The sequence below is a fragment of the Pelodiscus sinensis genome, chromosome 2 (assembly GCF_052426305.1).
Source record: "Pelodiscus sinensis isolate ZL-2025 chromosome 2, ASM5242630v1, whole genome shotgun sequence".
Taxonomy (NCBI): domain Eukaryota; kingdom Metazoa; phylum Chordata; order Testudines; family Trionychidae; genus Pelodiscus; species Pelodiscus sinensis.
This window is the reverse complement of record NC_143053.1, coordinates 15,438,800-15,452,440: the sequence shown is the minus strand read 5'-3', so window position 1 is coordinate 15,452,440 and position 13,641 is coordinate 15,438,800. Positions and strand designations below refer to the sequence as shown.

At 42.1% G+C, this 13,641-nt stretch overlaps 1 protein-coding gene across 2 annotated transcripts in view; it reads left to right on the top strand.

The window, feature by feature from the left end:
• The window catches only part of TG (thyroglobulin), a 191,930-nt gene extending 180,853 nt beyond the window's left edge, over positions 1-11,077 (top strand). For both annotated transcript variants that reach the window (XM_075920103.2, XM_075920102.2), the window contains 3 exons: positions 6,690-6,830; positions 7,644-7,834; positions 10,709-11,077. In XM_075920103.2, the coding sequence (XP_075776218.2) occupies positions 6,690-6,830; positions 7,644-7,834; positions 10,709-10,830 (454 nt within the window). In that variant the 3' untranslated portion in view covers positions 10,831-11,077. The remainder of the gene's footprint in view (positions 1-6,689; positions 6,831-7,643; positions 7,835-10,708) is intronic.
• The last annotated feature ends 2,564 nt before the right edge of the window (positions 11,078-13,641 follow it).

Below are 13,641 nucleotides of genomic sequence, written 5' to 3'. Positions count from 1 at the left end.
CTTAGTGCCACATGCAAAAGGGGGTACGGTGTTCTTAGCCAATGGGGAGCAGTAATCAGAGTGTACATTTACACTTGCCAAAGTCTTGTCACTTTTTCCTCTCTAAAATCTACTTTCTCTCCACTGCTTCTACAAACACTTGGTTTTCTCTCCCTTTGACTATTATAACCTGCTCTTCTCAAACCTCACATGTCCTCTTCTATCCATCCCATATGCTGCAGCTAAAATAATCCTCCTTTCCCTCTAATCTAACCACCTCAGTTCTCCTCAAGTCCCTTTGTTGTCTCCCTGACATCCAACCTACAGGTCCAGATATAATCTTTTGTCTCCATTTTTGGGTAGTCACCTTCAGATTTGGAGGCAGATCCAGCTGCTAATCCCAGCCAGGCTGAGGAGGGGCAGGACTTCCTCTTTCCTTGCATGGGCTGCTTCTGGGACTCTGTATCTGATGAGTGGGGCCCAGCTCTCAAGGCAGCACTGCTGCCAACAGCAGCTCAGAAATAAGGATAGTATGGTATGGGGGGATGTCTCACTTTTGGGAGGCAAGGCCAGCCTTATAGGTGGGCAAACTGCCCAGGGAACTGTGATCAGGGCAGTGCTATGGTCACCCCCCCCGCCCCCCCCCCACACACACAGAGCCCCAGGCCCCATTTAGCTCCTTTAATAACCTTTAACCCCCTGAGTGCTGCACTTGGACCTGGGGAGGGACAGAGCACCCCAGCTGAGGGATCCAACCATTTGCGGGGCTCCTACTTTGTCCTGGGCTCCATGCTCCTCCCATCTCTGGGAACCTCCTCTGACTCCAGGAAACTGCTGCAGGCAGCTGATGCAGAAGTAAAGGTGGCAATGCCGTACCATGCCGCCCTCACTCCTTCACCACTGCTGGCAATGGCACTGCCTTTAGAATTGGGTTGCCCGTCAGCAGCCACCCAGCTCTGAAGGCAGTGCTGCCAGCAGCAGTGGCAGTACAGAAGTAAGTGTAGCAGTCCCATGACTCCTCCCCCACAACAGCCTGATTTCACAAGGGAGACCAGATTTCATGATCTGTGGCACATACGTCATGGCTGTGAATTTGATGGAGCCCTAATGATGGGCAGGGAAGGCAGCAGCAGCAATCTAGTGTCACAGCAGCACCAAGCTAAAAGTCTCAGGAGATGAGAAACTGTGAAAATATCCTTTGAAACTACACACAGAAACCGAATGCCCAAGTTTTCACGCATTCTGTTTCCATGCAGTGCATGAATTGTGGCATTTGGAATCCACTTTTTGGACTGCATAAAATGCCTGAACTTCTCCAGCTTTCATTGGAACGCTGGCCCTCAGAGTCTGTGTCACTTGCCATGAGCATACTTGACCCGAATGGACATCTTTCTAAATCTAGTCTCTAATTAAGCCACGTGTTACTGGATTTAATGCAGGTATTTCTGGATAAAATTCCATGGCCTGTGTTATGTAGCAGTTGAGACTAGATGATGAAAATCCTGGCCCCTTCTGGCATTAAAATCTAACTTAAATAATCACATTCTTGGCTTGGATCACTGTTCCCTTTACCTGACATCTGTTTGATTCAATTTGTATATCCCTAGTGTAGAGCTGACAACTTTATATATTGGGAATAAATAGTACATAGTGATTGAATGCTATGAAAATACATAAGAAATGTCAGGATATTCTTGCAAGTCAAATGTAAACGTGTGGGCCTGTGTAACACGAAGGTGGCAGTTTTATGCCAGTAGGAATTGTCAATCCTGTATGTTTTTTTAATACGTTCCGATTTACTTTAAAGAAACCAGGAGAAAAGTGTTTCTCTTTTGTATATTTTGCTGCTTGCCAGAAAGGATTATGTAATGTATATAAAAATACAAGAAGCCAAATGTATACCTGGAGGCTGAGAGATCACACCTGGGATTAACATGGCACATTATGCTGCTATAAATGTCTAGCTATTTCTTTTCTTTTCTTTGTCTGCAGCCAAATAGTATCTTCTTCAGTAGGTGGTTTCCTTTTTATTTTATTTTATTTCTAGTCATAAGACTGAATGAACATAGAATACCAAGAAAGTGCTTGAAGTGAGGGACGATTCTTTTCTGTAAGATTAGTTTAGACTGTAGTTGCCTAGGTAATCACTTGGCACTATTTCTTTCCTTGTAAATCCATGAATATTAATTTGAAGGGAATTTAGAAGTCTGTACAAATGTTTGAATTTATCATTTCTGATACTTCTTGAGAAAAGAATGATGGATTCCTACCTTTTGATGTGCTTTTCAAAGAGGCCAAAAGATTGCGTAAATCCATGATCCACTATGTGCAAATTAAATTTGGAATTGCATTCGTCAGCTATATGCTCAGGGCAAAATTCTGGCTCCATTCAAGTTGCTGGAAGTTGTGCAATTGATTTGAGGCCCAGATTTTACCCATGTTGCCCAACAAATAATTCTGAAAGTGCAACCTTTTCACCATAAACTACTCACGTGGTAAATCAACTGCTAAATGGCACTGTTAATCAGTGCCTTCAGGATGAATCTGGGAACCAGCATGAAAAGGAATAGAAACAGATGGCTAGACATGTCTTTCCTGTTCTAAGTCATATCGGTTGGACTATTCTATATCTATTCTGTTAATAGTTACCTCTGCCTTTCAAGGAGGATAATATTAATCATCACTGTTCAATACAATTAAAAAAGACCTTTTTGCAAGTGAACATCTCTTTTTGGTATGTTTGCTAATGACTTAATTTGAGTTTGACTAAGTTATTTCGTTGGTTTATCTGTAGATCTCAGAAGAATTATGCTTATTTTGTAATTTTCAGCTTTAGAATGATTGCGCATTAGTTTACAATTTATTACCTATGAATTGATGCATTGATTTGTCAGATTACATCTCTAAAGTTTTTTTCTTAAGGAACAAAAAATTGCAGAAAAACAACTGAGAAGTAGAAGATGTGACTCAATGCTGTAAGATTAGCTCAGATTATTCAACAATGAGTTAAGGCACATTTGGTGGAGAGGAGCAAAAGAGAAGGCTTCCAATTCAGAATTGGGGGCCAATTAGCATTTTCAGATGAAAAGCATTCATTGAAAAATACCCAACCAGTTCTTCTCCTGAATTATATGTCTGACTCTGCCACTGAATTACTGGTTGACCTTGGGGAAGTCTCTTTGCACCAAATTGTGCCATCCAGCCTTACTCTGTTGAGTAGTGCCCTACTCTGGGAATACTCCCATTGAAATCAAGTACTGAGAAAGATTCCATTCAGTGTGAGTAAGGCAGTACAATACAGCCTTATTTTCCCAGTGGATCAGTTTAACAATCTGCAAAGCAGATACACCCTGTCTCACAAGACAGTTAGCAGACTGAGTCGATTAATGTTTGTAAAATGCTTCGAGATCCGTGAATGAAAAGTGCTATACATAGTAATATTATTGGGTGGCACCCTTTCCCCATTGAACCCAGTGGCAAAGTCCCCATGACTTCAGTAGACCCAAGATTTCACTCTATTACATGTAACGATAGTTACACAATTAACTATCCTTGTCAGTTTTATTAATATAACTGATTTGTTGCTTTAAAAGAGATTCTTTTCATGGAGGTGTTGTATGAACAGTAGTGTGGAGAAGGAAACGTTTTACTTTGAATGGCTGCATTTAAAAATATTTTTTTAAATTCCTTTTTCTGTTGCTCTTTATAGTGTGTTCTTTCATAAACATATCCTGTAAAGACACCAGCTAAATCCGCTGGGCTCTGAACTTCCCCACTTGGAACCAGGATGGAAGGGAGCCAGTGAAGAGCTAATTTGGGAGATCTGGAAAAGGGGAATTGTTGCAAGGGAAGTGACTGCAAATAAATGTTCCTGGGTGAACTAACAAATTTATCACAGAAAAATTAAAAATAGATGATCACCCCTGAATCTCTCGGCTTCCCGCTTCCCTTTTACTGCAAAGGGAGTCAGTGGCTCATTCATGTGCCTCTTAGCTGCTGGTCACCTTTCTGTTCAGAGACCTGCACTCACATACACTCAGATACCTCTGGGCAGATTTTTACCCATGAGAGAGAAAAGTTCCCTAGATATTTTCTTTCTGGTCATCTGGGACAAACAGATGGACAGACACACACACCCTCTCCTTCAACGTAGCCTTTTCTTCCTTTCTTCTTATTCTGACACTGACTGCCAAAATGCAGTAGTCAGACAAGAACAATCAACAAAATCCTTGGATCTCCGTTTACAAGTTTGCTGAATGTACGAACATAACCAACTTCATATAAATACTAGTGCAGAGAAAATGCTCTCATTCGGTGAGAGGCCTCGGCTGATAACCCACCTGTTTCTTGTTGAGGGACAAATTCATCCCAAACCCAATTAAATGGATTAATTTGTCCCTTAACTATATCATCACTGATTTGATGGAAGCCATTACATTGAGTGACTTTTTCTCTTTCGCCCCTTTAAGAACTTACTACTTTGGCCACAGCACTAATGCCAAACATTACTATAAATGTCTAAGGCCAAGCAAGTTATTCTTAAAGAAGAATTATTAAATTCTAATCTTACTTAATCCTGTATAAACATTTGGGGAAGAAAAATATGCTTTAATCTGGTGTTGGACCTACTTTTTTGGTAAAAAGTCTGTAAATAATTCAGTTTCCAGATGCTAAGGATTACTTAGGCTTTATGATCGGACTAAGGAAAATAAGAACAAAGATGTGTTTCATTTAGTGCATGGTTGCGTGTGTTTTGAAATAGAGAATTTGAAGATGAAGTAGCACCGCCTCCCCTCTGACTCTGACATATAAAAGAGACGTCTTCCATTCACTCCACCTGCCTAGGGTGCTTTGAAATGCAAGCCTTGTTCCAGCAGAGGCAGCATCTGGGACTTATCTATGCTGTAGCACTTTGTCCATAAATAAAGTAGTTTCAGTTGCGCCCCCAGCTACTGCTTTTGACAACAACCTTGTTCAGCCACTCAGACAGAATCTTGCTGAGCAGCTCTGGATTTTATTCGTCTCTTCCATACAACCATTTCCCTGAAATCCATTGCTGCAACCTGCCTTGATACTATCAATAGCTGACCAACCCAGAGTGAGGAATACAGGAAAACCTGCTCTGATTTCTGGTCCAAAGTTAATGAGCATAATTCTGTTACCTCTTTATTTCTGCTGAGCAGCCTGTTTGTGTTGGTCTCCTGATATCCTAGTGGACAGCTCTCAGGCTATTAGGTCTTGGAGTTCTGGCATCATCCTGCCTACCCAGAGTTCTGTTGCTGCTGGAACATAAGCATGGCCATACTGGGTCAGACCAAAGGTCCATCTAGCCCAGTATCCTGTCTGCCGACAGTGGCCAATACCAGATGCCCCAAAGGGAGGGAACATAACAGGTAATCCTCACATGATCCCTCTCCAATCACCTGTTTAAAAGACAAACAGAGGCTAGGGACACCATTCCTACCCATCCTGGCGAATAGCCATTGATGGACCCAACCTCAATGAATCTATCTAGATCTTTTTTGAACCCTGGTAAAGTCCTAGTCTTCACCACATCCTCTGGCAAGGAGTTCCACAGGTTGACTGTGCACTGAATGAAGAAAAACTTCCTTTTGTTTGTTTTAAACCTGCTGCCTATTAATTTAATTTGGTGACCCCTAGTTGTTATATTGTGGAAATAAGTCGATAACTTTTATTGGAACACTGCATGTTACATGCAGAAACTGTTCCACTGCAGTAAAAGGGAATCGCGGGTGTCTAATCTAACCAACAGTGGTAGCTACAGCTAGCACGTTTGGCTGGGCTTCCATTCAAATTCAAGGAAAACATGGCTTCAGAGACCACATTTCACGCCCATCCCTCAATAAAGAAAGTAGAATGAACCTGTCTAAAAGAAAAGTACATAAAATCATGGGCTTCTCTACTACCCAAATAGCACAAGTTGGGCATGCAAAATTACTTCATAGTACATTGCTGCATGCTAACTGGGCATGTGGACCCTTCTTCCATGCACAGTTCCCTTCTAGTGCACCTTGTCCCCTCTGAAATGGAAGTAGATCAAAATGGATTGGGGAACTGTTGGAGTGTGGCAGCAGGTTCTATGCGGCCAGTGAGTGTGGGGCAGGTTAGTGAAAGGTAGGTTTATACCCTAGCTGGCTCACAGAGAAACTATTGGAATCCGAAGGCCCAATGGGTAGAATCCTAGCTCTAGTGAAAGCAAAACTCCCATTGACTTCAGGAGTTGACTAAAGGACCAGGATTTCATCCCACATTTCTAAAATAAATGGAGATTTATTCTTCCATCATTAATGGCACAATCCATGGTACCCTTCATTCTGGATTCTCCTCTCTGAGCTTTGTCTTGGAAGAGGCCTGGTGTCTTTTGTGTGTGTGTTTTGGTTTTGTTCCCACCTCCATCTCTTATCTGCAGCCTTTTTTCAGCAGATTTGTACCTTCATTTTTTCTACCACTCCTCCCTGTAGTACAATCTTACAGGCTCCTGAACCAATCCACTGTGAATTCTCTTTGCTTCCACTCCCTTGTTTGTGAGTATTTATGGCCAGAAGTACTGCATGTTCTAGCTTAAGGGGTTTTTTAATTATTGAAAAATCTAATATTTCTTTACTTTTATTTTTTTTATTTTGCCTTTTCTACCCTCAAAAAAGTAAATGGATGGAGGGGGTCATTACTTTTTGTACGTGTATTTTCAGTTCAGGCCTGGAGCTCTTGCCTGATGTCCAATATGCCTTTGGATTGCCATTCTACCCACAGTATGAAGAACAATTTACTTTGGAAGAAAAGAGCCTTTCCTTAAAAATAATGCAGTATATAGGCAACTTCATAAAATCAGGGTAAGTGACTGACTTTGAAGTGTTATCTACTATTTTGGAGGGTTCTATATTAAAAAGCACATTTGGGTCTGATTCTGCCCGTATTCATATAGTCTCTAATCACAAGGGCAAGCTCTATATAGAGGTGTAAGGCTTTAGCCAATAGTGTTAGAAGTCTGTGGCCAAACCTGGATGCCTAAAATTAAATTCTGATTTCCACAGTCTCACACACACATAAAAATAGCCTTTTAATTGTGCTGAGCTCCCACAAATTGCATCGGAGTAAGCGGGAGCGACCAGTGACTAATTCCAGTTTTAGGCGTTTAACTTCAGGCTGCTGTGTCTGAACATCGAATCATGGAACGATAGGGACACACCAGACCACAAGGGTCATGTTGGCCTGGAGTCCTTTTTCGGAAGCATGGGAAGTAGCAGTGTCATGATGCCCTGTGACTATTCCTCGGCAGTGGTGGGGGTGGGGTGGGACGCATTTCTGTAAGTGAGAAATATTAGTCAGATGCTACTGTGGGGTCTGCAACTTTGAGAGTTTCAGAAGATTGTCTTGAGTCTGAAGCCTGCTGAGGTGGCCAGTAAACATGCTAGCTGCGATGGTGTTTGTGGGATGAATGCTTCGTCCAGTGCAAATCAATCACAGACCGCCACATGCTATCTGATGAGCATGTCTAACATTTTTGCTAGCCAGGAATGAATGTGACTCGAGGTGAAAATTCCAGTCCCTTGAGCCAGCCATTCTGCATAATACACTTTACAAACTATAAACTGGCAATGTTTATGCCATTGTTTTCTAATAATCATTTCTATTTTTTCATTCAGAAATCCAAACTATCCTTATAATTTCTCCAGAAAATTAACTGGAGCTCTGTCCCTGTGGCCCATGTTCCTACAACACAGTAATGGTGATAACTATAAGGAATTCATTGTTTCCTTGCCAAATCGTAAAGGACTGAAAAAAGCAGAATGTTCCTTCTGGTCTGATTATATCAAAGCACTCAAAGCATCTACAGGTAAGTAGACAATACAGCCAATGGAATTCAAGAAGGCAGACTTCAGCAAACTCAGGGAATTGGTAGTTAAGATCTCACTGGAAGCAAGTCTAAGAGGAGAAACAATTGAAGACGTTTTGCAGTTTTTCAGAGAGATATTATTGCAGGCCCCAGAACAAACTACCCCACTGCATAGGAAAGACAGGAAGTATAACAAGAGACCACCCTGGCTTCACCAGGACATCTTCAGTGATCTAAAAATAAGAGTCTCCTACAAAAAAAAAATGGAAACTAGGTCAAATTACAAAAGAGAAAATAAACAAATAACACAAGTATCTAGGGACAAAATTTAAAAGTTCAAGGTGCAAAATGAGATCAAACTAGCTAGAGATATAAAGGGCAACAAGAAAACATTCTACAAATACATTAGAAGCAAGAGGAAGACCAAGGACAGGGTAGGCCCATTACTCAAAGAAGGGGGAGAAACAATAACAGAAAATGTGGAAATGGCAGAGGTGCTTAATGACTTTTTTGTTTCCGTTTTTACCGAGAAGGTTGGTAGTGATTGGATGTCCAACATAGTAAATACCAGTGAAAATGATGTAGGATCAGAGGTCCAAATAGGAAAAGAACAAGTTAAAATTACTTAGACAAATTAGATATCGGCAAGTAACTGGGGCCTCATGAAATGCATCCTAGAACACTCATGGAGTTGACTGAGAAGAGATATGTAAGCCAGTAGCGATTATCTGTGAAAAGTCATGGAAGACAGGAGACATTCCAGAGCACTGGGAAAGGGGCAAAGATCTATAAAAATGGAAATAAGGACAACCGGAGAAGTTATAGACCTACTCAGATAAACTTTCATACTGAGAAAGATAATGGAGAAAATAATTAAGCAATCAATTTGTAAGCCTCTAGAAAATAAGGTGATAAGTAATTGTCAACATGGATTTGTGAAGAACAAGTCACGTCAAACCCACCTAGTAGCCTTCTTTGAAGGGGTAAAAAACCTTGTGGGTGGGGAGAAGCAGTAGACGTGAGTAAGCTTCCCTCTAAGTTGCACAATAGCACGGCCTAGCAGCTGCTTAATGAGCCCCACCCAGCCAGGGGCTTAGGGCTCTGCTCACAGAGATGCCTGGCTGGGGGAGGGGCACTTTTCCCTCAGCGGCAGCAGCAGCTTCCTGCTGAGGACAGAGCAGTGAGTCTCTCCCAGCCGGCAGGACAATTTTCATGTTTCTGTTCTACTTTAACTGGCTCTCAAAATGGTGTGTCCAAGAAATGTCAAATTAGCGGTAATCAGTGTTTCCTCAGCCGTCTCTAGAGCTTGATCCTGCAAATGCTGAGTACTCTCGTCGGGTGTCGCCATCTTCCTTAGAAGTTCGTGCTCAGCACCTTCTAGAATCAAGCCTCCAGCACCTAGAATCAGTTAAAGCTCTGGAGCTGCATGTATTGAAAGTTATTCCGGGCTGGGTTAGAAATGGCTGAGCATGCGCACAACTGAACTGCTGTCTGTAATTCCACTTCCATTACATAGAATGTGAAATAATAGATAACATTTTCACCTTGAAATAGGTGTTCCATTATGTGATCAGACCATAGTACTGGACAATGGAACATACTGCTTGTTGTTAGCATAGATTTGGAATAAATATGTCTTACTATCTTTACTTGAAGATAATGTATTGACAATCACTCTATAAATAGTGCACAGGACTATTACATTACAATCACTGCCATTGGCAACTTATGGGGAAAAGTCTGAGTCTATTTCATAATAAATGACTTGTAACCTAAGCTGTATGAATGCTTCCAAGTTTGGTTTAAAACTGGTTTCCAAATGGTGCATGTAGGAAACAGTTCAAATGGGGTCAGAGAGGGATCAAGGCATTTGGAATGGTGTGTGTTTCAATTAATTGAGTGTCTCAGGGTTGAATTTCATGGTGAGCCCACCGCTATATATTGTGTTCAAGTTCATAATCACTCCCAAGTGTTTGTACAGGGTTCCCCAAAGCCAGAAGTGAGAGGAGTAAAGGAAAGTACTATGTGGTTTTTTCCAGTGCCCATGTTGCTGACTTGAAATTAACCAGCAAATAGCAGCCATGGAATGTTTGTGGGTATTCAGATAGAGCTTGAAATTCCATCTGCACCGCAGGATCAATTCCATTAGATAATACTGTGACCCTGCACAGGAAACCTCTGTCTCTTGCACAATAGGTGGATTTGGGGGTTCTAAGACTACAGCAAAAAAGTTCACCTAAAACTTCGAGAGACAGTTTGGAGCCATACCAGAGATGTAATAAATCATGCCTAGTTTTGTGAGCAGTTCAAGCATCATTCAAGCCTAACTTGGAATATTGCTGGGGGTTGGAATCAAACATTTTGTACTAGTTCTCCATGCACCTTTTTGTTTGATGCCTCCTTTAAAAAACAGGCTCCATTAGCATGAGGCGAGCATGTGGGTGTCAGTGCACCAGAATGTCAAGCACGTGAGGGAATGCTGGCTAAGCTATGTTGGAAAAAAAAGCAGCAAAACCAACTGTGTGAGAGCTTTCAACTTTCTTGAGCCAAACTCCACTTCTGGCACAGGAGGATTGAGAATAGGCCACAGAATTAGTTCAAATTAAGTTTTACGTTCCAGTGATGGTTACTTAAAGCATGTTAACACCTTGATAATTAATTTGAACATTAAGCAATCTGTAACTTCTGCCATGCAGTCTGCGTGTGAGCTGCTAAATGAGAATTAGCTGATGGAGAGGTTTACATCTGTATAAAAGTGTTGTTATTAAAGTGTCACCGATGAAGCAAATTGCCCTTAGCCCACTATGTTAAAATGCTGCATCAGTCAAAAAAAATATTGCATTTCTTTTAATCCTATTTATATTGTGGTTTCAGGCAGAACAGTTAATGGAGAGCAATCAGTGGAAAGCCCTCCCAGCGAAGAGCCGGGTGTAAGGTTTACTTCTGAAGACACACAGAGCCAGTCCGTGGAAGACAAGGTGGCTTACAGCAAATAGAATGTCTCGCTGTGTTTCATTGGCCATCTGTGGAAGTGTTCTGGCATACAGGCAGAGATGCTTCCATTCCTGCAGTATCTTTCCAGACATCAAAGCGTGAATTAGATACAGCAACGTTCAGTGTAAATGTACATGGGTTATTAAGTGAAACACAGCAAAGTTGCCTGTCAGCAATTATTTTAGGCCAAAAGAAGCTGGTTTTTTTGGTGAAGCTAATGTTCAATAAAACTGCAACACACAAACAAAATCTAAGAGTCAGAATCTGTTACTTGTACCTCTGACTAGACAGTGAAAAGAAACCAGGTTCACCTCAGTTCAACGCTCTCCTTGGCACACAGCCAGGGGTGGCCCATGAGCCTAGGCAGAGTAGGCAGTTGCCTAGAGCGCCACCGGCCCGGATGCTCGATGATGACATCACAGTCATTGACGGCTGAGCAGGCGGGGGCGCCGATCGCACCTTCTGCCTAGGGCACCAGCTGCCGCAGCCGGCCTTGGGCCACTCCTGCACACAGCACTTGGTTGTTCTATTAGAAAAACAACAAATAGAAGTTTATCTCACAGACTTATAGATTATAAGGACAGAAGGGACCATGATGATCTCCTAATCTGACCTGCTTGCATATTGCAGGCCACGGAACCTCACCCGCCTATTCCTGTACTAGACCCCTAACCTCTGGCTGAGTTACTAAAGTCCTCAAATCAGGATTTAAAAAAGACTCAGAGAATCCATCAGTTATTCTTGTTTAAGCCTTTAACTGACGCATGCCCCATGCTGTAGAGGCAGACAGAAAAACCTCAGGGTCTTTGCCAATCTAACCCAGGCAAAAATCCTTCCCAACCCCAAATATGGTGATCAGTTGGATCCAGAACATGTCAGCAAGACCCACCAGCCAAACACCTGGGAAGGAATTCTCTGTGGTAACTCAGAGCCCTCCCCATTTAATGTTCCATCACCTGCCATTGGGGATATTTGTTGCTGGCAGTTGCAGATTAGCCATATGCCCATGACAGAGATTCAAAAATAAAAGCAAGTAGGAGGACTGGAAACATGCTTATAGATAGCCTGGAGCCTACGCGTATGAACAAATCGCTTTCCTGTCTGATGAGGTAGTTCTCACCCAGTCAGTCCCTGGCTTGTCCAGCAGAAAGACCTGAGATCCACTTTTGGTGAGACATTCCTGCTGGCAGAGTGTTGCCCCATAATGGATGCTGCCTTGTGCCCTTCTTTCTCCCATTATACAGTTCCAGACTTTTTGTCTCTCTTCATAAGCTGGGTATTGTGCTAACTTCAGTTCAGCCCCATAGTCGCTCTAAGATCTTTGACCTGAGCTCTTTTGTGCCTGTCCCTTGTGTAGACCAGCAACCCTCAGCTGGGCTGGATTGAAAGATGTCAGTTGTTCTAACTTTGGATTGAGTTAGCACTGTGAACCACCTCATCCTTGGAGACCAATTTCACTTCCAGAAGCTTTGGAACATTGTGCTCTAAATATCACATAACTCTTAAAAGGATGTCTGTACCTGTATCTGACAACAACCATAACAACTAGCGTGTTCTCAGCTTTAGACAAAGACCACACATAGTACCTTTCAGTGAAATACCATGAAGATGGCAATCCCAAGAGAAACATGCTTCTCTGGGCATGGCCACGCAAGTCGCTGGGCATAAACTCGTGACTTTGTACTGCCTCTCTGTAACCACCAGAGGATGCTTGGGTCATAGAATAGAATAGAGATCCAAGAAGAATGACATGATACAAGCATTGCCAGGGTGTGTTATATGTGGGAATCAAGAGGTATGCACACAGAGATTCATAGATTCCAAGGCCAGAAGGCACAATTGTGATAATTCAGTCTGAGCTACTGTATAGTAACGGCTGTAGAAGGTCCCCCAAACAATTCCTCAAGCATATCTTTTCGTAAAAGATCTGACTGTGATTTAAAAATGTGATGGAAAATCTATCCCAACCCTGCAGTAAGATGTTTCAAAGGCTATTGACTCTCACTGATCAAAAAAATGGGTTCCTTCAGAGCTGGAGCTCCAGCCCATGCCAGAATGTCTACACAGCCACTTTTCGTGCTGTCATGCAAGCCCAAGTTTGTTGAGTATCTGCCATGGGAAGTGAGGGGTGGGGGATGGTTTGCCATATACATGATCCCCATGGATGTTACAGTGTAGCTCATTACTGTAATCAGTGGCAGAGTGTGCAGCATAATCTATTGCTTCACAGGAGTGACAGCGATCATCTGATTTCAATTTGAAATCTAAGTTACTGATGGGAGACTAAAACATGACACAAATGTGACCAAAACAGGAACACGTACAACTTACCAAAAGTGAAAACTTCCTGGAAACTTACTCACCAAAAATTCACCTCTCAGTTGACCCCCAAATATGAGAAATGTAATCTGCAGAGTGTATATCACAGACTAGTGATAGAAATGTAGCCGTGTTATTCTGGGATAGCTGAAGCAAAATGCAGGACAATGTAGCACTTTAAAGACTAACAAGATGGTTTATTAGATAATCATCTAATAAACCATCTTGTTAGTCTTTAAAGTTCTATCACAGACTAGTTATCCAGGCTCCTGATAAATGAGATTGGGCTGTATCTGCATTTTAACTTTTTGACTGTTGTGGCAGCGATACATTTGTATAGAAGATGCTAGGCAACAGTAAAGCATATTGAGGAAAATTCTATTCCCTAAAGCCAGCAAAGGTGCTGATTTCTTTCCCTGGGCCAAATGGCTGCACTGTAGCTGCACTCCAGCCATTGTACTGTATTAGAGGCATAGCCTTTGTATCCTTTCTAA